The 20,792-nt window shown below is 38.4% G+C and overlaps 3 protein-coding genes across 6 annotated transcripts in view; 2 read left to right on the plus strand and 1 right to left on the minus strand.

Annotated features, from left to right (window-relative positions):
- Positions 1-7,238, plus strand: part of LOC110965309 (ras/Rap GTPase-activating protein SynGAP-like) — a 75,511-nt gene extending 68,273 nt beyond the window's left edge. For 3 of the 4 annotated variants that reach the window (XM_022214343.2, XM_022214582.2, XM_022214426.2), the window contains 2 exons: positions 1,189-1,261; positions 3,115-7,238. In XM_022214343.2, coding sequence (XP_022070035.1) covers positions 1,189-1,261; positions 3,115-3,153 — 112 coding nt within the window. In that variant the 3' untranslated portion in view covers positions 3,154-7,238. The remainder of the gene's footprint in view (positions 1-1,188; positions 1,262-3,114) is intronic. The other variant, XM_022214504.2, reaches the window with a different exon arrangement.
- vps72a (vacuolar protein sorting 72 homolog a) overlaps positions 1-20,792 on the plus strand; it is a 113,550-nt gene that overhangs the window by 85,728 nt on the left and 7,030 nt on the right. The gene's annotated exons all lie outside the window — the stretch shown is intronic.
- LOC110961351 (relaxin-3 receptor 1-like) lies at positions 18,009-19,361 on the minus strand. Its single transcript, XM_022208976.2, has one exon. The coding sequence runs from the start codon at positions 19,223-19,225 to the stop codon at positions 18,017-18,019; it is 1,209 nt and encodes a 402-aa protein (XP_022064668.1). The 5' UTR covers positions 19,226-19,361; the 3' UTR covers positions 18,009-18,016.

A 20,792-nucleotide genomic window follows, 5' to 3' on the forward strand; every position in this document is an offset into this window, starting at 1 on the left:
GACCATCATCAAGCATGGTGTTGAGAATGTAATCTTTTTGGGGTGTTTTTCAGGCAACCTTGTCAAAGTACATGACATCATGAGAAAAGAGGCGGAAAATAAGATTCTAGGGGAAAACATCAGGCAGTCTGCAGAAAAACTTGGCCTTAGGCCGCATTTGACGTTCCACCAAGGTTTCTTGACCTTGTGTTCAAGAAATGGTTACCAGAAAACTCTATCAGCAATATGGAGTGGTCCAGACCTGAATTACATCAAAAATGTGTGGAGGAAACTACACCAGAGAGATGGCGACGATCCCTTCTAACCCGAGACCTGGATGTAATCGCAAAAGAGAAGCGATTCCAAAATCCCAATGAAGAAAAGAAAATAAACTTGCTAGCAAGTAGAAGAACTGTTTGTAACAAACACGGGCTTTGCCAGTGATTACAGAGAGAGTATGAATCTTTTTGGGCATTTTGAGGACTTTGTGGCAAATGTTTAAAAACTAAAAAGATGAAGAAAAAAATGTTTGGTTTACAGCCAGAAGAAACCTATTAGGAAAAACAAAATACATGAAATAATCACATAAAGAAGATTTATTCATAATCAAAAATTCAAACTGCATCTTCCCATTCAACTCTCAACTAGAAAGCAAATCCGCATAGTTCCCAAAACATTTGACTATCCCTTTAAATGTATCAAACTTGACACTAAAACCGTACTTATTAAGCTCAATAAATCTAGGATAAAACGTAGATTTATTAGCACTTATTTCAATAACTTGACAATACAAGACAGAAGAAACCAAGAATCCAACCATAGTTACTCCTACTTGAAAGAAATAGGATTTATACCCAATGAATTGCTTGTTAAATTCCTTTCTGAAACCACAATACACAGATCTCACGTGTCCTCTCATTTGGTAGAACTCCTGCTCCTGGATGAGTGCGCACTTCACTATCCTGCACATTCTCATTTCACAAGTTCTCTATCTCAACGGCTGAATCCTAACTGTCTCAACAGTTCTTAAGGCAGCTGAGATTCAGCTTCAGGGAGCTCTGAGGATAGCTGAATGTGCCCGCAAACACGTCAGGAACTTAATATCATCATATGGCCGCACAATCCTACAGTAAATTTTTTTGAAGAACACCGGCTTCATAGTTCTATTTTTGTCAACCGGTATGTTTGTTTCTATGTCCCTGTTGTCAGACTCATGGCTGTGGAAGATGAGCTGAGAGGGGGTGCCATTCCTGATATTAAGCCTCGAATCCTCACAGACCAGGTTTGTGCCTGTGTCTACATCTTTTATCATCCCTATTCGCTAAACCAGTCATGTCCTAAAACCGTTTGCTTCATTCTTGCATCACATCCAGAGCATTTTGCCAAAGCCAGTGCAGGGGAAAAGTTTGCCGCTGTCATGCCCGTCACCTACTCCCATCTTTCAAAAAGTACATTTGTCACATCTGAAATAGCATTCCGCCATTTGCCACACATGCCTGAGGGGGGGGAGAATGAAAACAGCACTGATCCTCAAAATCAAGAGCTGGATTTATGTTCAGAGGTTAATCTGGTGTGCCACTGTGAAGGAATAGCAAGTCTACAACGCAGAAGCTGAATATTATTTCCCACCAAAAAGATTATTATTATACCACAGGACGCATTCATCCTCAGAAAAACCTTGACCGTGACTCACCAGCGGCGTCACACTAATTCTTCAGGGCTCGGCTTCATTGAATGCACCATGTGGGCTGGATTGTGACGCAGGTGAAGAGGCTGAGCGTGCTTGTGTGCCGTGTTTATGCCGAAATAACTCAGGAGAAACATTTGCTATCCTTGAAATACACTGTCACCTTCTCTTCCAGCTCTCAGCATCAAGAGCAAATAGACAAAAAAGTACCACTTGAAAACACAGACCGCACATAGAAATGTTTCTCCTCCGGCCTGCTGTGAGGCTGAAACTGTTTTAACACCAGATTTCTTAAACAAACGCGAGCGAGTGATGAGAATAAACGTCCAAACTGTGCAGCCCAATTTAGAGGCGAGTAAAGCAGTTTCATTATGGCTAAGCGGGATTAGTCTGCGAGCCGTAAATTTTTTTTGGGCTCAAATTACTGTCAGAAGTACAGTGTGATAATACTCTTATGTTCAAACGCTGCCGTTATTGGACAATAAAAGTGTTGAGAAATGTTATTTCTTCAGAATGGGAGAGACTTGTTGTGTCTCCCAAAGATTAATGGGAGAATTAGGAATTTAAAGGAATGGTTCATTGATTTGCTTTCTTGTCAAGAATTAGATGAGAAGCCACCAGACGGTTAGCTTAGCTTAGCTTAGCACAAAGAGGGAAAATGTGGGAACAGCTAGTCCGGCTCTGTCCAGAGGTATCAAATCTGCTTTGCAGCACCTGCAAAGCAGACTAATTGACATGTTATACCTTGTCGGTTTTATCTGCACACAAAAAGCTGATGTGTGGGTTATGTGCTGAACTAGCAGGGGCAGTAAGTTCCTGGAATCTCTGCTGGTTTCTTTCGCTCGCAGCTAATAGTTAAGAAATTCTGACAGCTATGAAGTCTTTGTCAAGAACCCACGTGTAACACTAAACATGAAACATATGTGGCACAAAAACAATTCACTAAAGCACCAAAATGTACTGAAGACTAAAAGTTAGGTCATAAAATATCCATAATATGTAATGTACAAAATATGTGATATAGCGTGCTAAAATGTAAAAAATCTATAAAGCAAAAGGTGTGTGAAATAACATGCATATCTAAAATGTCAATATAACATAAAATAGAAAAAAATTACACGAACATATACAGTACAATGGTCTCAGAGAAACAGGCAACATCTGTGCAGGTTTAGACCGTAGTCCTGCCCATAAAACTCTCTAAGACAGAACCATGCTTCAGAAAATCTAATAATAGCCGATTTATTTTTTTCCCCCCAATTCTTAAACATCTGCATCACTATCGGCCAATCAGAATTTACCATGCAGACATCAGTGTTCTCATCTAACTCTCAGCAGGAAAGTGAATAATTATATATTGCAAAAAAAAAGTGGAACTGTTCACGTTCACTTTTACTAAGCTGTAAATTGAAAAAAGAAGTAACTGCGTCTGTTTTCTGTCCCTTCAGTCTATCAGCCAGGTCTATGGTGGCCACCCAGGATCCTGACTGCCAGTTCCAAAGTGACCAGAGTTCATGATGGTCACTCGTGTGTGAGAAGACTGATTCGAGTGCTCATCAAGACAAACCCCATCAAGACAAAGCTCTGCAGTGGATCCAGCAGGACTACTGGAGGCATCATCTCACCGCATTCTCAAAAAGACTTTGCACATATTTAAACTTAGCCTGTACCAGAACTTGACAATCAGCTTAGCGTGAGAACCGATGTGTGCAGCCAATCTTCTGCACATGTTGGCTGAAATATAAGCCAGTGCCACAACAATGGCAATACTGCACCTAATGAGTTTCTTTATTTAATTGGAAAAAGCGAGAAGAGGCGTGTAAAACACTGGGGATGAAGATGGATCCATGATTTTCTCTGCTGCAAGCAGCGCTTTCAGGTGGCTGCAGAAAAAAATGTAGAAAATGCTTTTGACACAAGCACAATATCTCTTCAGGCTGACGCCTGTGACAAGCAACAAGCATGTCGTTAAATCATTTGCCATCTCTGATCCTCAGATGTGGGGCCCAAGCAAAGACCTATTGTACCATTTGGCTCTGATGAAATCATCCAGCAACATATTCTCATTGCAGAGATATTTTCACTTACAAAGGTGGTTATCGTTATGATTTTTACATCCTTTATAGTACAGCCATTCCACCTGAAAAGACACCAAACGAGTCCTACAATCAGCTTATGACTGCTTTAAGTACAATCTGAATCCTCTTGTTGGTTTCCTTCAGCACACGGTGTAGAGCCTTCACTTTGGGTGTATAGAAGAAGTATTTCTTAAAACTACAAAATCTTTTTAACAATGGTAATACTTTACAAAAGTTATCCGAGATTAAAATGTGTTTTTGTTCATTTTGTAATAATATTAATGATGATAGTAAATATCATGATCAAATATATATAGAACATTTCAAAGCGGTGATACAAAGTGCTTCAGAGGTAACATGAAGACCCGAAATGGAGGAAAAATTGTGGCAAAATTTGTCAATTTACTCAGCATGGGACTAAATCCGTTGGCATACTGAGACTATCATGTCACAGTGACTGTGACACAGTGTGTATTTTGGGAGACGTGAGCGTTTTCCATTCTAATAAAAAAGACGTTGCATTATGGGAAGCTTAACCTGTGCCAAACGGGACTGAAAATCTATGAAATTTGCAGCACTAATTTGCTATAATGGTGCCACCATTTTTAAGGAACATCACGTTTTTACTTAAATTTCATGTTACTTAAGTTATGCTTTCATAAATTCCTCAAAGAGTGCTCCTGACAGCTCGGGAAAGCTATACTTTCTAGTGAAAACTGCAAAAATGCAGCATTTAATTTTTCAACAAAATGAAGTGGGGACCATTTTGATTACAGGGTAGCTGTAGAAGTGATTTAAGAAGCACTATACAAAAAATAATTATAGCTCCAGCTTCTCAATTAATAACTAATTAGCAATTATTTAACAAAACAAGCAGGTCCAGAGTGAAAATGGTTATTTGTAGACGGCGTTGGTCTTAAAGGCAGCCTAAACCAGCAAAGCCTCAAAAGTAATAAACCAACTTGAAATTAAAAGGTCTTTTAGCGTTTTTGTGTTAGTTTCGCTGTACAGCACTTTGTAACACTGGTTTGAAAACGTTGGTACATACATAAATTTTAATAACTTTGATTATAAACAAGATGTGCGCCTGGAAACAAATCATATTCTAGCAAGTAGTGGAATACTCATCTGTTGTGTTTAATGTTTCTGAAGCATAGATGTGCAACAGTTCTGCATGAGCTTTTTAAATGCAAGGACGAGTAAGTCGATTTTGCTGTCAGATACTATACTAATGTACAAAAGAAAAAAGACAAAAAAAAACCAGACAACTTTGACACGGCTTTCTTATTGGAAGGCATCTTTTTTTTTTTTTTATCTAACCTGCTGACTCTTCCGTTTTTTTTCAGAAGAGTGTGGCATTCAGCCTTTTGCATTATACAACATGAAAGAGGGAAAAATGAGGAAAGAGACGGGGAAAACAACGAAACAATAAGGAAATCTACAAGCAGGGATAATGTAGTATATGTGCATAGGATTTGACTGCCTTACAGTCTGTGCCACAGGGCCCAAAATAACAAGCCAATACATAAATAAAACCCCTGTAAAATTTGTATAATACATGTCCTTATTTTGTAGTCAGGTGATGAATTAATAAGCAGTGTGTTGGTTAACTCTGTACGTTAGTCAGAATCATTTACATTACAGATTTCATGGTTGATATAATTTATCTTAACCTCTTGCCTTTAAAAAGACATTTTCTTTCAAGATAAATATCAATGATACAAAGTTAAATGTTTATGTTACCAGAAATGTATAAAATAGCTTAATGTATATCTATTCTTATATGTAAAATGTATTCAAATCAAGGGTAGGCCTTCAGGCATGTTGAAGTTGTGGTAAAAAAAAAAAAGATTCCTATAGTATTCTAACTCTTAATGCTGCAATCCAGAAACTACAGTGCTATGGAGTGACTGCGTTCATGGGATGAGAGCTGATTAAGTTCCCAGAATAGCACATTTCTGTTCCAGATGAAATAATATGACGAATATCTCTCTAAAAGCTCGCCTATGTTGTGTAACCAAAATAGCAGTGGTGCTTTCAACAATGCTGGATTGCAGTTTTAAGTCTTTTTTTTTTTTTTTTTTTTTTTTGGAAATATGCGTTAATTTATTTATTTGGCCTGCATTGCAATACAGTATTTTGAAATGTTATACCTGCACCTCGGTTTTTATTTCACGAGAAGCTGCAATCCATAATCTCTACGAAAAATGTTTTTAAAGACATAAAAATATATAATATACCCATGTATTATTGAACCTTTCTCTGTATTAGCTGCAGTGGTACAGTGTGCTACCTCTGAAATCATGTCCTCATCACCCTTTTCTGTTGGAATTATCTGATCCAAGAGGATGCTTTCTTACTTTTTATTTAAGAGACAATACTAACAAACGAGTTAGAGTTTTGCTTCAAACCAGACGGAAAAGTCAGGTGGAACTTTTGGTTGCTTGTTTATTGCTATTTTTTTTGATTTCCTGTGTGCAGCATTTGCAACCACGGGGCCATTTCTAAAGTTTGTCCTGTTTAATATTGTATTTAAGTGCCGTTACCATCACAGTCACTCGCTTTTATTTATGGGATGGCTGTGTTCCAGGTATTCGTCAGACTCTCAGGTGTTACAAGGAACACAGAGATAACTTTTAATATCTTTAAAGCCAAATGCATAAAATATCGAAAACGCAAATGTTTTTGGCGAATGAGCATTACAGTTAAATGCTACATGCAACTGCTCTGTTTTTATTTTGGTCGGCTCTTGGCCCTCATCTCATCCGTTTATGGTTTCATTTACACCTTCTCTTTTTTTATTAGTCGTTATATAACCAGAATTTTCTGTTTTTGGTCCAAATGAAAAATGTGACAAATGTCCCACTGTAGTACAAGTTGATGAAGAATATTATAGAAGATATTATTAAAGAAGAGCTTTATGTTTCCAGAATTATCACATTTTAAGACAATGTATGAACCTTTGTTGACCCAAGGGGGAATAACTGCCGCTTTGCCGCAGCTAAAGCAGGACCTAATAAATGAAGCGATATATATCTTGTATATTTTAAATAAGGGTATTTAACATCAATCGACATATTTATGTTTCTAAAATGGATGTATAGCGTTTTGGAATGAAACTAAATATTTTTCTTGGCAGCTATTATTCTGCACAATTGACCTACTGTGTCACAAATATATATAGTTGGTGGGATTTCTGACTTGAATTAGGCCTACTGGATGTAATACCTTAATTTACTTGATATTTTTTTTTAAAATAAGCCATGCCCCATTGATAAGCCATACCCTCCAGTCCCCTGATGTTGTATGGTGGATGTTTAATGTTGGTAGTTTTATTTATAATGGTAGTTATTGTAGGTATGATTGCGCTTGTAATTATTATTATTAGTGTAAGTATACTTGATTGATATGATTTGTTTTGTTTGAACAAAGGGAATGTATTCATTTTTCAGGTGATTTTTCCGAGTGATTTAAATAAATTAATAAATCTCTAATTGAGGATCTGTTATTTTAAATACTTCAACAGGTTTTGGATTGAAGGCTTACGTTACATTATAATGGAGGCTTCTGTCTGCATTGGTTTTGTAGTAAAAGCTGAACATGGGCGATAATTTTTTTGTTTAAGATCTCCACTAACTATAAAATCTGAAAGGAACAAATCAGAAAAGATGAAAATGTTAGTGTGAAAATTTTAGAGACAGCCTGGGGTATCTTTTCGCAGCGCTGCAGCACAATAAAGTACAGCAGTGGATTAAAAATCCAAATAAACAGCCCCAGAACATCTTAGTGTCTCTCTCATTGCGGAGGAGGTGCCACTATTCTGTCTAAATCCAGATCTGGTCTTAAATAGGCAACCTTAAAATTAGATTGATGAACATTACAGCTGCACTAATTATTTTTGTTATATTAACAGTGTGCCTAATGATTCTGTATCATGTTAAAAGGAGTCAAAGTGACAAACTCTCAGATAATATCACCCAAAACAGTTTTCCCCAGCGCTAATGAACAATTTTACCATCCTTACCATCTAATCAGCTTTACTGTTTTGGTTCACTGACAAAATTAGCAACAACCTGGGGAACATGAGACAAAATAGCATCTAAACAGCTAGAAATTTCTTCAAAGAGTCCAAAAACAGAAGCAAAAGGAGAGAGAATATAAATTTTGAAACAACTAGTTCAAATTAAGGCTAATAATGAATGTTGCTAAATGAGTAAATGGGCAAGAATCTGCTAACAAATTAGCCATGGCATCTTTAGAAAAGGATAAAAAGCTGTTGATGTTGTGTTTTCAGCTTGTTTTGGCACCCTTACGTATTCAAAAAAGAAAATAAAATCTGTAAAGACTTCTTTAAAGAAATGCTTTGGAGAAATGTGCTTATTCATTTGCAGGCAGAGAACCAGTTAGCTTAGCATAGCACAAAAACTGATGCAAGAACAGCACCAGGCCCCAAGAACACAGTCTGGCACATACCCACATGTAAAACAGTAAATTTACACAAAATTGTTATATGTGTTCCATGTTATTTGATGAGTTTTAGAGGTGGTGGAAGGCTGCTTTTGCAGCCAGAGCCAGTTTCAACCTTCATTCAGTCTTCGTACTAAGCTAAGCTAGTTTACTACAGTTTCCCAATTTCACATTTTTTTAAAAAAATATTCAGATGTAATTCAACAGAGAAACAATGGCAGCTTTTTGAAAAGGTTTTTTCTTGGTAATTTTCTTAAATGTGGAGCAAAACATTGGCGCACAATAATGAAGAACAAATATTGTAACATTTCAATTTTGAATCAGCTGAAATGTAAAAATAGACTTTTATGAAAATGGCAGAGAAACTAACATTAGAATTTTTCTTCAGCTAAAATGAAGCTTAAACTGACTTTTTAGGTGGTCCATGTAAATTTTGGCAATTGGATTTTCCGTTCTGAAATGGGTATTGAAAAACAAAAAATGAGTGGTTATTTGATTTTCTTTTTAAAATACAAAAAATAAAATTTAAATACAATGTGTTTTTCCTTTTAATGATCAAAAAGGGATATACAAAATTTTTAAAAATGCTTTGATTTTCATTTTATATTTAGAAGAAAAACTAAAATCAGGAAGAGACAGAAATTTTAAAGTCTGTTTTTTCATTTTCTGAGACCGGAAGTGGTCATCAGCAAGTGTGGAGGGGGCGGAGCCAGAGAGCAGTGATTGTTCAGACCATAGATATATATAGAAGACAGCGTTCTAGTGTAACCAGTTTTCTATATCTATGGTTGGCACGCCGAGTAACATTTCTGGCTGCTGTTGACCTTGTTTTTGGAGTAAAACACGGTAAGACGATAAATACTTTTAACCGGTAGCACTGTTTTGTTGTATGTTAAGTCAGCGACTTGTGAAGAGTTTTGTTTTGTCATGTTTGAGCAGTTGGTCCGGATGCGTTAGCTAGCTAAGCGGCGAAGTTAGCTAGCTAAGCGGCGAAGTTAGCTAGCGGGCTAATTAACACACCTGTGTTAATTACCGCTGAACACCTGTGTTAGTTGCTGCCGCAGCTGTCCATCATTATTAGACTGAACTTCTCAACCTGTATTTCTCTGCTGTGTATTTTAACTTTTAAAAAAGTTATTTTATACTTTAAGGTTAACTGAAACCCGTTCAGCTGCACTGAAGTTTAACGTTCAGCTGGTTTGAATTAAACCACACTTAACTTAACATTGTGCAATATTACTTCTCTGAATCTCCACAATTTCATTAAATTCCTTCTTTTTTCCACTGCTCAATTTCAGTCCAGTATATAAAGTGACATTAATAGTGAATAAACTAGCAACCAGCCATTGTATATATTTATTATTGCATGTATTTGTAGTAAAACATGAGTTGACTCGAATCTGATTGGATGGCCTCCTATTCAGCCACATGTGTGAACAAATGCCTCTAAATTGATTTGTTTTCTAAAATAAATCTAGTTTGAGTCCTAATCAATGTCTGTGTGTTTGCTTCTTTACACTGCTGTTAACAGTTTAGGCTGTTAGATTGTCCCGGAGAAGACGAGTACAAGAGTTCAGAGCCATTCTCCCACGAGCCTGACAAGAAGAACTCCAACAGCTGCTGAATGTTCCTGTGGTCCCCTCAAGGCTACAGGAGGAGTCCTATGAGGACGAGCCGGTCCATCTGATGGCGGCCAGTCGCTGCAGTTGAAAGCCAACACAGACTACGTGGACTTCTACTGGACCACACTTCAACTAAAAAAACTGATGAAAATAAGTTTGCCAAGGTTCTGACTGATAACAGATTATTAAATAATGAAAATAAACATTTAAATATTCCTTTAAACCAGGCATGTCCAAAGTCCGGCACGGGGGCCAATCACGGCCTGCGGTAGGATTTCATACTGCCCGCAACTTCGGTCTTATAATGTATTATTTATGGCCCGCTAGCACTGTCTAACAGAATAAATAAATCACAAAACTTAAAATGTAATTCCTCCTTTCACCACATGGTGGCAGCACCACTTTAATGTTATCTGGCTCTGCATCCTTGGCGAACACTTCTCTGATCATTGCTGCAATGGTGACTGCAAAGAAAAAGAGGAAAGTTGACAGTGAGGGCCGCCACTTTCAGGAAAGATGGGAATTACAGTACTTCTTCACTGAAGATCGAGGCAATTGCATTTGTCTTATTTGTGAAGAGACTGTTGCCTTGTTTAAAGATTTTAACATAAAGAGACACTACCAAACTAAACATGCTAACACATATGACAAGCTAACAGGGAGTGACCGCGCTGAAAAAGTGAACCAACTCCAAGCTGCTCTGGCATCACAACAGCGATTCTTCATGCGGGTCTGTGAGTCAAAGGAAAGTATCACCAAAGCAAGCTACGAAGTGACCATGTTAATAGCTAAACATGGGAAACCTTTTACTGAAGGTACATTTATCAAAGACTCTGTCATGAAAATGCTGGAGAACGTTTGCGCCGAGAAGAAGCAAGAATTTATGAATATTTGCCTGGCACTTAACACTGTGGCACGGAGAGTCGAGGACATATCACCAGATATTCAGAGACAACTGGGGGAAAGGGGAGCGGCTTTTGATTATTTCTCATTAGCCTGCGATGAAAGCACCGATGCATCTGACAGTGCACAGCTCTTGATTTTTTTAAGAGGAGTTGATGACAACATGAACGTAACAGGGGAGCTGCTTGACCTCCAAAGCCTTAAAGGCCAAACCAGAGGAACGGATTTTTTTCATTTCTGTTTGTGAAGTTGTTGATGATCTAAAACTATCATGGAGTAAAGTTTCTGGGATCATTACCGACGGTGCGTCTGCCATGGCTGGTGAGCGAAGTGGATTGTCCACACTGATCTGCAATAAAGTCAGTGAAGAAGGAGGTAACGCTATTAAACTTCACTGTATAATTCACCAGCAGGCTCTCTGCGCCAAACATCTCAAATTTGATCATGTTGTGAAATCAGTGGTAAAGGCAATCAAGTCTATTCGCTCTAAAGCTCTACACCACCGACAGTTTCAGCAGTTCTTGCTTGACATTCAGGCTGAATACGGAGACGTAATATATCACAACGATGTGAGGTGGCTAAGTCAGGGGTCCGCAATGCCGCGATTTTTCTCTCTCAGAGAGGAAATTGGACGTTTTTTGGGTGAAAAGGGGCAACCGATGGAAGAACTGTCTGATCCTGTATGGCTGGCAGATTTGGCTTTTTTGGTTGACATAACCAAGCATCTGAATGCGCTGAATGTTAATTTGCAAGGACAAGATGCAGTGGTGAGCCAGCGGTACGCTCACATCAAGGCCTTTGGAACCAAGCTGCAACTTTTCCAGAGACACTTGTCCCAAACGGAGCCCTGTACCGCGCACATTTCAGCTTTGAAAGAGGTCATCGACAGTTTCCCACAGGACAACATCGGTGCGCAAATGATGAGTTTTGCAACAGCTATCGCATCTCTTTCTATGGAATTTAACAAACGCTTTCGGGATTTTGCAGTTATTGAAAAGGACATGTGGCTTTTCTCTTCTCCCTTCTCCGTAGACCCTGATGATGCTCCTCCACAGCTGCAGCTGGAGCTCATTGAGCTGCAGGGTGATGATGAGCGGTGCGGTAAGCACCAGCAGCTTTCTCTTGTTGACTTTTATGGGCAGCTGGATAAAGGCAGGTTTCCAGAAATGCGAGTATTTCCCAAGAAAATGCTGAGCCTATTCGGCTCCACATATTTGTGTGAGCAGACATCGTCATGAACTTAAACAAGAACAGACTGAGGTCAAGACTAAGTGACTCTCACTTACGGGACATTTTACGTATCTCAACCACTTCCCGCAAACCAGACCTGGCCTCTTTACTGAAATCCAAATCTCAGTACCACCCTTCTCATAAGTGTCAGCAAGTTATTGGTTTCTTGTTCAATCTGAAACTGAATGTTTTGAATGGTAACATCTGTCACTATTAACAGTGAAAAGCCAACAGCATACTTATGCACTTGGACTTATGGCACTTTTTTTTTAATACACATCTTGAATAAGATTTGGTTATAACTGTTGATGTTGTGTACCTGTAGATGTGACACAAACTATTACTCTCTGAAAGATCTTGTAAAAGACAAGAGCAAAATTCACTTGTTTTAAACTTTAATGATAACAGACAACTTTGCATTACATATAACTCCTGTTTAAAATGTTCATGAGGCAAAAATATTTATCAAACTCATGGAAATTTAAGATATTCCATACAGTTCAATGTTATCTGACTCTCCAGATATGGATTAAAGGTAGACTTGTGTTTTTAGAGTTGTTCATGTCTGCTTGAGTGGCTTATATTTGGTTACACTGCCATTTGAAAAATAAAGAGAATTGTGACAATGAAAATTGTTTTAAAATGGTGTACATTTGCATGTAACTTTTGTGCTTAAAAAAACATCAGAAGGAAGTACTGGCCCCCAGGCATCTTCACTTTATCAAATCTGGCCCTCTTTGCAAAAAGTTTGGACACCCCTGCTTTAAACAATCCTTTTAGTTCTGCATTTCCTTTACACTGACTTCTTGGTACATGTACAAGTATTTTGGGTGGAATATACCAATAAGCCCAATGTTAAAGGGTTCTTCTGGGGGAAAAAAAACACTAAACTAACCTTTTAGGTAAATGTTCCAGGATGTTGGGTAGAATATACCATCAGATAAAACTTTTGGGTCTACATTAGAAGATTTTTTAGTAGAATATTACTCCAAACCCTCCTTTAGGTCTACATTTAAGGTGGAATACTCCTTTACACCAAGATTTTTTGGTCTACATTGAAGGATTTTTGGACTGCACAGTGTAGTAGTGGTTGGCACTTTTGCCTTGCAGCAAGAAGATCCCTGGTTCAAATCCCGGGGTGGGCCCAGGATCTTTCTGCATGGAGTTTGCATGTTCTCCCTGTGCATACGTGGGTTTTCTCCAAGCACTCCGGCTTCCTGTATATTGTTCATCTGTATATGTAGCCCTGTGACAGACTGGTGACCTGTCCAGGGTGTCCCCTGCCTTCGCCCGAGTCAGCTGGGATAGGCTCCAGCCCCCCCGCGACCCTAGTGAGGATAAAGCGGTGTATAGAGGATGGATGGATGGATGAAGGATTTTCAGTGGAATATTCCTTTGAACGAACTTTTCAAGTTTATGTTCAAGGATGTTGGGTGGAATATACCATCAGACCAGCCTCCAAGGTCTACAGTCGTGAATTTTAGGTGGAATACACCATTAAACTCACCTTTAAGGTCTACAATGGAGGATTTTAGGTGGAATTTTCTTCCAAACTGTCTACATTTAAGGAAGTTTAGGATGGTATGTTCTACCAAACCAACTTCTCAGGTCTACATTTCAGGTGGAATATTCCTCCATACTAACTTTTTTGGTCTACATTGAAGGCTTTTTTCTAAACCACTCTTTTGGGTCTATATTTGAGGTTTTAGGTGGAATATTCCCTCTAACCAGCGCCTCAGGTCTCTTTGAGGATTCTGGATGGAATACTCGGTTAAACCAACATTTTAGGTACATGTCCAGGGATTTTTGGTGGAATGTTCCTCCAAGGTCGATGTGTGAGGACCTTGTAGGTGGAATACTTCCTGAAACCAACCTTTCTGGTCAACATTCAAAGATTTAAGGTAGGATATTCTTTTAAACCAACCTCAATTTCAAGGTTTGATCATTATCAAGTGAGAAACCTCAATCCAGACTCCTCATAATGATGTTTGAGATTCATGCTGCTGTTACTTGTTCAGTCCAGACTAAATGACAGAAATCCACAACTGTAATTTTATTTCAGGACTTGATTATTAAATGTCAAAACAATCCATGTGACTCTCAAAACTCAACAGCTTTACAAACTCTAAGATTAAACTCTCCACAAGGATGCAAAAGAAGTTGGACTTCTACATGAGAGCTTTAATTATTCTTCATCTCTTTCCTGAAAAGTTTGGTCCATAAAAAAGACAAAAACTAATATTTTCAGCTGAACTAAAGACAGACTTTGTGATTTTTTTGCTCACATGTTGTGTTGTTGTAAACATACCCTTTCAAATAAATAGCCTCCTAATCCCCTGGAAACCAGTGTTTGCCCTGTTTTTGCTCCTCGGCGACCCTAGACAGCCGGTCGTAATGTTCTTTGAGCAACACACCATACTATGACGTTTTTACAATGATGGTTCTACTATGGAACCGGTTTGACATGTTCAGGCGTTCTTTGTTAGCCTAGCCGCGCTAGACCCATGTTCTGAAGACGCAAGGGTCTCTATTTATTTTTTATTTTACTAACACCCATTTGCTTTTCACTCCCTCACATGTTGTGTTGTTGTGAACTTACTCTTTCAAATAAATACTCGTCTAGCCCTCTGGAAACCAGCGTTTGGACTGTTTTTGTGTTGCTCCTCACCTACTTCAGACAGCCAGGACAGAACAATGTTTTTTTTGGATGACGTGCTATACTATGACATTTTTAGAATGTCATGTATACTATGACTATGTTGGATGACATGCTATACTATGATGTTTTTTGGAGCGACATGCTATGCTATGACGTTTTTTTGGGTGACATGCTAACCTATGATCTTTTTTGGACCAAAGACCATACTATGACATTTTTAGAGTGACATACTAAACTATGATGTTTGTTGGGCGACACGCGATACTATAGGCTTTATAAATTGACATATTACTATGATGTTTTTTGTTTTATTTTTTTGTTGTTGTTTTTTTTTAGCAACATATAAGAATTTGAACAGTTTTAAAAGTTACTGTACTTTTACTTGGGCAATGAACTATTATTCTATGGCATTTTTTAGACCACATTTTTTAAACTGATATTTTCTTGAATGACATACTATTTTGACAATATACTTCACTATGACATTTTTTTAACCACATATCATACATGACAATTTTAGGCAACATCCTATCATTTGGCACTTTTTGAAACACACAATAATCTATTAGGTTTTTTCTGCCGACATGCTATACTATGAACTACAGGTCAAACTATGTTATTCTTGGAAAGCAGTTGAAACCAAATATTGCACATCATTACAAATACATCATTCCCACTGTGAGGCATGGTGGTGGCAGCATTGTAATGTGAAGCATGGTGGTGGCAGCATCACGTTGTATGGATGCTGGTCAGCAGCAGGGCCATAAAGGTTGTAAAGATCAAAATGAATGCACTAACATATCAGGTTATCCTGGAGGACAACCTGATGCAGTCTGCAAGAGAACTGCAACTTTGTTTTTCAGGAGGAATGGAGCATAGAGCCAATGCTACAGAGAAATGGTTTAAAGCCAACAAGGTTAATGTTTTGAAGTGGTTGAGTTAGAGCCCAGACCTCAATCCAATTGACAATTTGTGGCTGGACAAAAAAAAGAGCTGTTCACTCATGATCCCCGTGAAACCTGACAGTGCTTCAGCAGCTTTGAAAAGAAGAAAGAAGTAAAATTGCAGTGTCCGGTGTTAGCCTGACTGAGACCTATTCACACAAGATCAATGCTGTGATTGTGGCCAAAGCTGCATCTAATACTGACTTCAAGGGGGTGAATATTTATGTAATCACTACTTCACGTTTCATATGATTAATTAATTGACATTACTTTGTAGAAATCTGTTTTCACTTTTGACATGAAAGAGTCTGTTTTTAGGGTAAATACTTATACTTACTGTTGTCCAGCTAAGTATGGCCCTGGCCTCAAACTCTGTCTGTATTCACTGCTGTCATCAGACTTGCTGCTTACATTTCATAACAGCACCTCCAGTGATCCCTGCTTGGACTTTAGGTTGTTGAAAATTGAAATATTTTGATGTTGCTGAAAGCTTCAACAGCTTTTCTGTCATTACAAATGAGTGAAGGGATGAAGGCTTTCCCCTCAAATCACAATACAACAAACAACGCTCCTCCTCTGTCAGCCAACAGCTTTCTGGTGTCACAACTAATCATAGTCCATCCTCTCAAGTCACTCATCACAGCCTGGCTCAGCATTCCCTCTTATCATTTCAATGATTGAGTGGGTAATGGGATGTCAGCTGCTCTCCATCAGAGATCTGTATGATGCCAAAGGACTGCTGGCAACCAACTGCCTTACACACGCTGCAAGACAATGAAGGTGAATCTGTTCTATATCTCTCTATGCTCCCTCACAATCCACTCTGTAAAAAATAAATAATAAAATAATAAAAAATAATAATAAAAAAAATAAATCTCACTTCTTTTCACGAGTCGATTTGTTTTTAGCATATTTATACTTATTATACCAACAGCTATGGTTACACAACTTGTTTTCTCTATCAGATGAACAACACTTTTCAATCTGGTTTCAAAATGTCAATGTAGCGCCTTTTGTATATATACCTTTGCTAAATCAATTTTCTGTCGTCATTTCGAAACTAACGTGTGCTGACAGTCAGCATATTTCAGAAGACTTTTTATGCTTTCTTGGAGAGAAGTTAATTGCATTCTCTGTATGATATATGTCTGGATTAGAAGGCCAGTTAGCATGGCTTAGCATAAACAATGGAAACAGGAGCAGCTAGCTTGGTCTCTTAAGGAAACAAAATGTACCTACTGGCACCTCTGAAACTCACTACTACTAGCCTATTTGCTTAATCAGTGTTTCTGACTACAGCAAGCCATTATCTTTGCTATGCTAATCTCCTGCTAACATTAGCTTCTTGTTTAAATGGAGAAATGTTTGCAATATTGATCTCATTGAACACTCTTGTGGCGACAGCAAATGTTCTAATATTCATCCCCAATAATGATAAAACATCTGAGATGTTTTAAACAGGACTGAATTTTGTAAAACTGACTGTCAAGCCTCCTTGAAAAAAGATGAATCCATGCTGTTCCCTCATCAGTTTGGGCTTCTCTAGTTTTAAAAATTAAGCAACAGCACCATCTTGTGACATACTGGAGTCAAACTAGATCTTGCAATTTTGATGTTAAAAGGCACATCCATGACTCTTTAAGGCAATATTCTGTTTAGCTGAAATGTTTGTTCTGTAGAAAAATGAAAACAAAATTTTGTATATTTTTGTAATATGTCAAGCATGTATCCCCTATCGACAAAACGTTATTTTATCAAAGCAGTACTAAAATCCATCCATCCATTATCGATATACCATGTAATCTTCTGTGGGGAACCCTATCTCTGATATATAATAAGACTTGAATGACTTGTAACAAACAATACTAAACCTGAGGCCAGCTCTTATTTTTTCCTGTGAGATCACTGTTGTTCTTACTGTGAGACATTGTTATATAAAGAAAACCATGTGAAAAGCAAAAATACAAAGTACCAAGTAGAGAGTGAAGGTTTGGATCCACATGTTTTATTTTTTAATTTCTGTTCAAACAATTGACGAAAATGTTTTCATACTTGGACAGTAAAACAGAGCCAACCACAACTTAGACCAAGAATGCAGCAATATTAATGGTTCCAGACACATTTGTACATGGGTTTTAAACAACTGTACACTATTGTATAGGGTCTCACTGTAATAATATGAACAATAAAAGGAGAAAAAGAGCATTACACAGTCTTAGGTTTTCTGACACTGTCAATGAATAAGGCTCAAATCTTCTGCAGACCCACAAAAGCTTAGGCATAGTTTTTAAAGTGCAACAGACTTAAAATAAACATACTGGACATCTTTGCAGGGAAAGGGCTAGTCTTTCTAAAGCAGATAATTAAAACTCTCATCGTAGTTACATAAAACGCATGCGTTTTGTAAAAAGTGTAAGTATATATAACTGAATTGCCGTGTTGTGGCTTTACAGACCAGAAACTGCAGTTGGGATTGCTGACATTTTTGCGTACTTCCTTGCATCGGTTTGGGATGTCTGGCTGTACATGTTGTTGAGTGGAATAGCCAGCTGCATGGCCTGCCCTGACCCCTCCTCAGAGCTGATGCCATAGGGCATCTTGGACATAATAGCAATGCTCAATTTGAGGAGCACATTATGGAGGGCCACTCGGTATTCTTTTCTGACCAGGCAGTAGATGACAGGGTTGAAGCAGCTGCTGGTGAAAGCCAAGCAGTTGGCCAGAGGGAAGAAGTATGTCTGGGCCAAGAAGAACGAGGGGCTGATGTCAACGATGTCAAGATGGATGAGGATGTTCCAAAGAGTGAGGACGTTGTAGGGGAACCAGCAGGCGCAGAATGAAAGCACCACCACCGCCACAGACTTTGAAATATCAGCCTTTCTCCGGGAGTTGCTGCCTTTCAGCTTGTGCCGACAGAGGAAGCGCAGCAGAAGCAGGTAGGAGAGGATGATGATGGCGTAGGGCAGCAGGAATCCCAGCACTACTCTCAGGAGCTGGTTCATTCCGAGCCAGGCCGTACCGTCTGGGAACTGGAACAGGCATGCTGTGTCATTGCCACTGCCCACACGTTTCAGGTCTGCAAACACAGCTCGGGGTGCGGCTGCTACGAGTGCTCCAGCCCAGATAAAAACCGTGGCCAGCGGAGGGGTGAAGGATCTGCTGCACAGGGAGGTGCTGGATTTGAAAGCAGTGGCCACGTAGCAGTAGCGGGTTAAACTCATAGCTGTGAGGAAAAAGCAGCTGGCGTAGACATTCAGCGCGGTGAGTAAGGACACGGCCTTGCATGTGATCAAGCCAAAGGGCCAGCTGTAGTCCAGAGCAAGGTCCACAGCCCAGAACGGTAGGGCCATGGAGAAGAGCAGGTGGGCCAAAGCTAGGTTAAAAACAAAGAAATTGATGGTGCCAGTAGTGATGGTGTGAGTAGAATACAGCAGGAACATCACTAACAAGTTCCCCAACACTCCAGCTGTGGCCACAACAAAGTACACCACCGAGATGACTACTCTTAACCAGGGGGATTCAAAATCAAGAATCTCCAGCCCATTGCCAGTGCTTATGTTGTCGAACAACAGCTGAGAGTTATTACAGAGTGAACTTATGCTGCAGCTGGTCAGGATGTTGCTGAAAAACTCAAGTCTCTTGTCAGTGTCTGACATTTTGCTCCCCTGCAGTCTTCCTTAATGACAGCGAGGACCGTCCTTAAGATGATGTGATGTTTCCACTTGTCCTCCTTATGGCAACAATAAATTTTTGAAAAGGCAAGTTCTGGCTGTGTGTTTATTAGATGACAGTCATCCGTCCCTGCAAGGAAAGAGGAAATCATTATTATATAATAGGCGCTGCGGTTTATGAGTAAATAAGCAGATTAGCTTTGTCAGATAAACAAATTACACTAAAGTGTTACCCACAGAGTTAGATAATCCAATTTAGATCTCTGAGAGTCAAGAAGGATGTATGAATTAAAATATAAAGTTATCAAACTAATTTTACCGTTTGAAGTGGAAAATCCTGTCAGAAGTCCTGAAGAGTCAGTTTTTAATCATGTGTCTATAGAAGTTCACTGCTGAGCACATTCAAGCATGCAACCAAGCAAGTATTTATGCCAATATTAGATTAACCAGTGCCAGTGTCAACCTGATACGATTGATCTGTCATTAATTCCACTATATACTGTATTATTTTCTGCAAGATAAGAATTGTGATCTACCTTATTTAGTAAAACTGATGCAATGTGAAATTATCTGCAAACACTAATGGTATTTTGGCTTTAGAGGTAAATACTATCAAAAAAAATTGAATTTTTAAAAATCCATTCATTCTTTTCATTCCTTTTCAGATCTTGGTAGTCTTTGTATTGCTAATAATGACTTACTGATCAACAAATCTTCTCAAAATGTGCTATTTGTGAGTAACAGTAAACACAATGTTTGCTAAATGTTACTGGGTAAAACTGGAAAATATGTTCAATTAACATGAATAAAGTTATTTAAAAATTCCCTATGAATATCTAAATATTTTTGCATGTATATTTTCAGCAAAACACCACCTGATCAGACACTTTGATCAATACGTTTTGAGGCAAAATGTGCTTCAGGGTGATACCAGCTCAAGGTTCCATTCTTTTCTGACCTTGTGATTGATAAAACTATTTAAATTTTGTTTTACAGATCGACCAGATTGTTCAAAAACACTTCTAGTTTACAATAACTACTATATACAGTGAATGTGTGCATATTTAAGCTCTTGTAATTTGATTAATGACTTTTTTTAATTTAGTAGTTTGTTTTTCCATCAGGTTTCGACATAAATATTCAAAGCAAAAGACAAAAAATGATCTTACCTGAATATCAAAAGGTGGGAAATCTTCAGCAGTTGTTTTTGTAGCCACCACTCTGCTGCACAGCATGAACAACAATGTGGATGTCCCCCACCCTGAATTCATGCTCCACCCTCATCATGCTTTTCATTTTGCATATTCAGCAGCCGTATAATTGGTTCTAATGAAACACTAAGAAACAAAACTCCAAAAGATGCAAAGATGCATTGAAAAAAAAAAAACTGGAATAAGAGCCCTAACCTCAACAACAAACATGAGAGACATCACTGCAGTCCTTCAAGTTCGGTTAAAAACTTATCCAGCAACCCCAAACTGTTTCTCTTCGGCTTCTTTTTCCTCCCATTTTCATCAAATTTGGTGACACACCCTGGCAAACATCACTCATA

The sequence above is a fragment of the Acanthochromis polyacanthus genome, chromosome 11 (genome assembly GCF_021347895.1).
Source record: "Acanthochromis polyacanthus isolate Apoly-LR-REF ecotype Palm Island chromosome 11, KAUST_Apoly_ChrSc, whole genome shotgun sequence".
Taxonomy (NCBI): domain Eukaryota; kingdom Metazoa; phylum Chordata; class Actinopteri; family Pomacentridae; genus Acanthochromis; species Acanthochromis polyacanthus.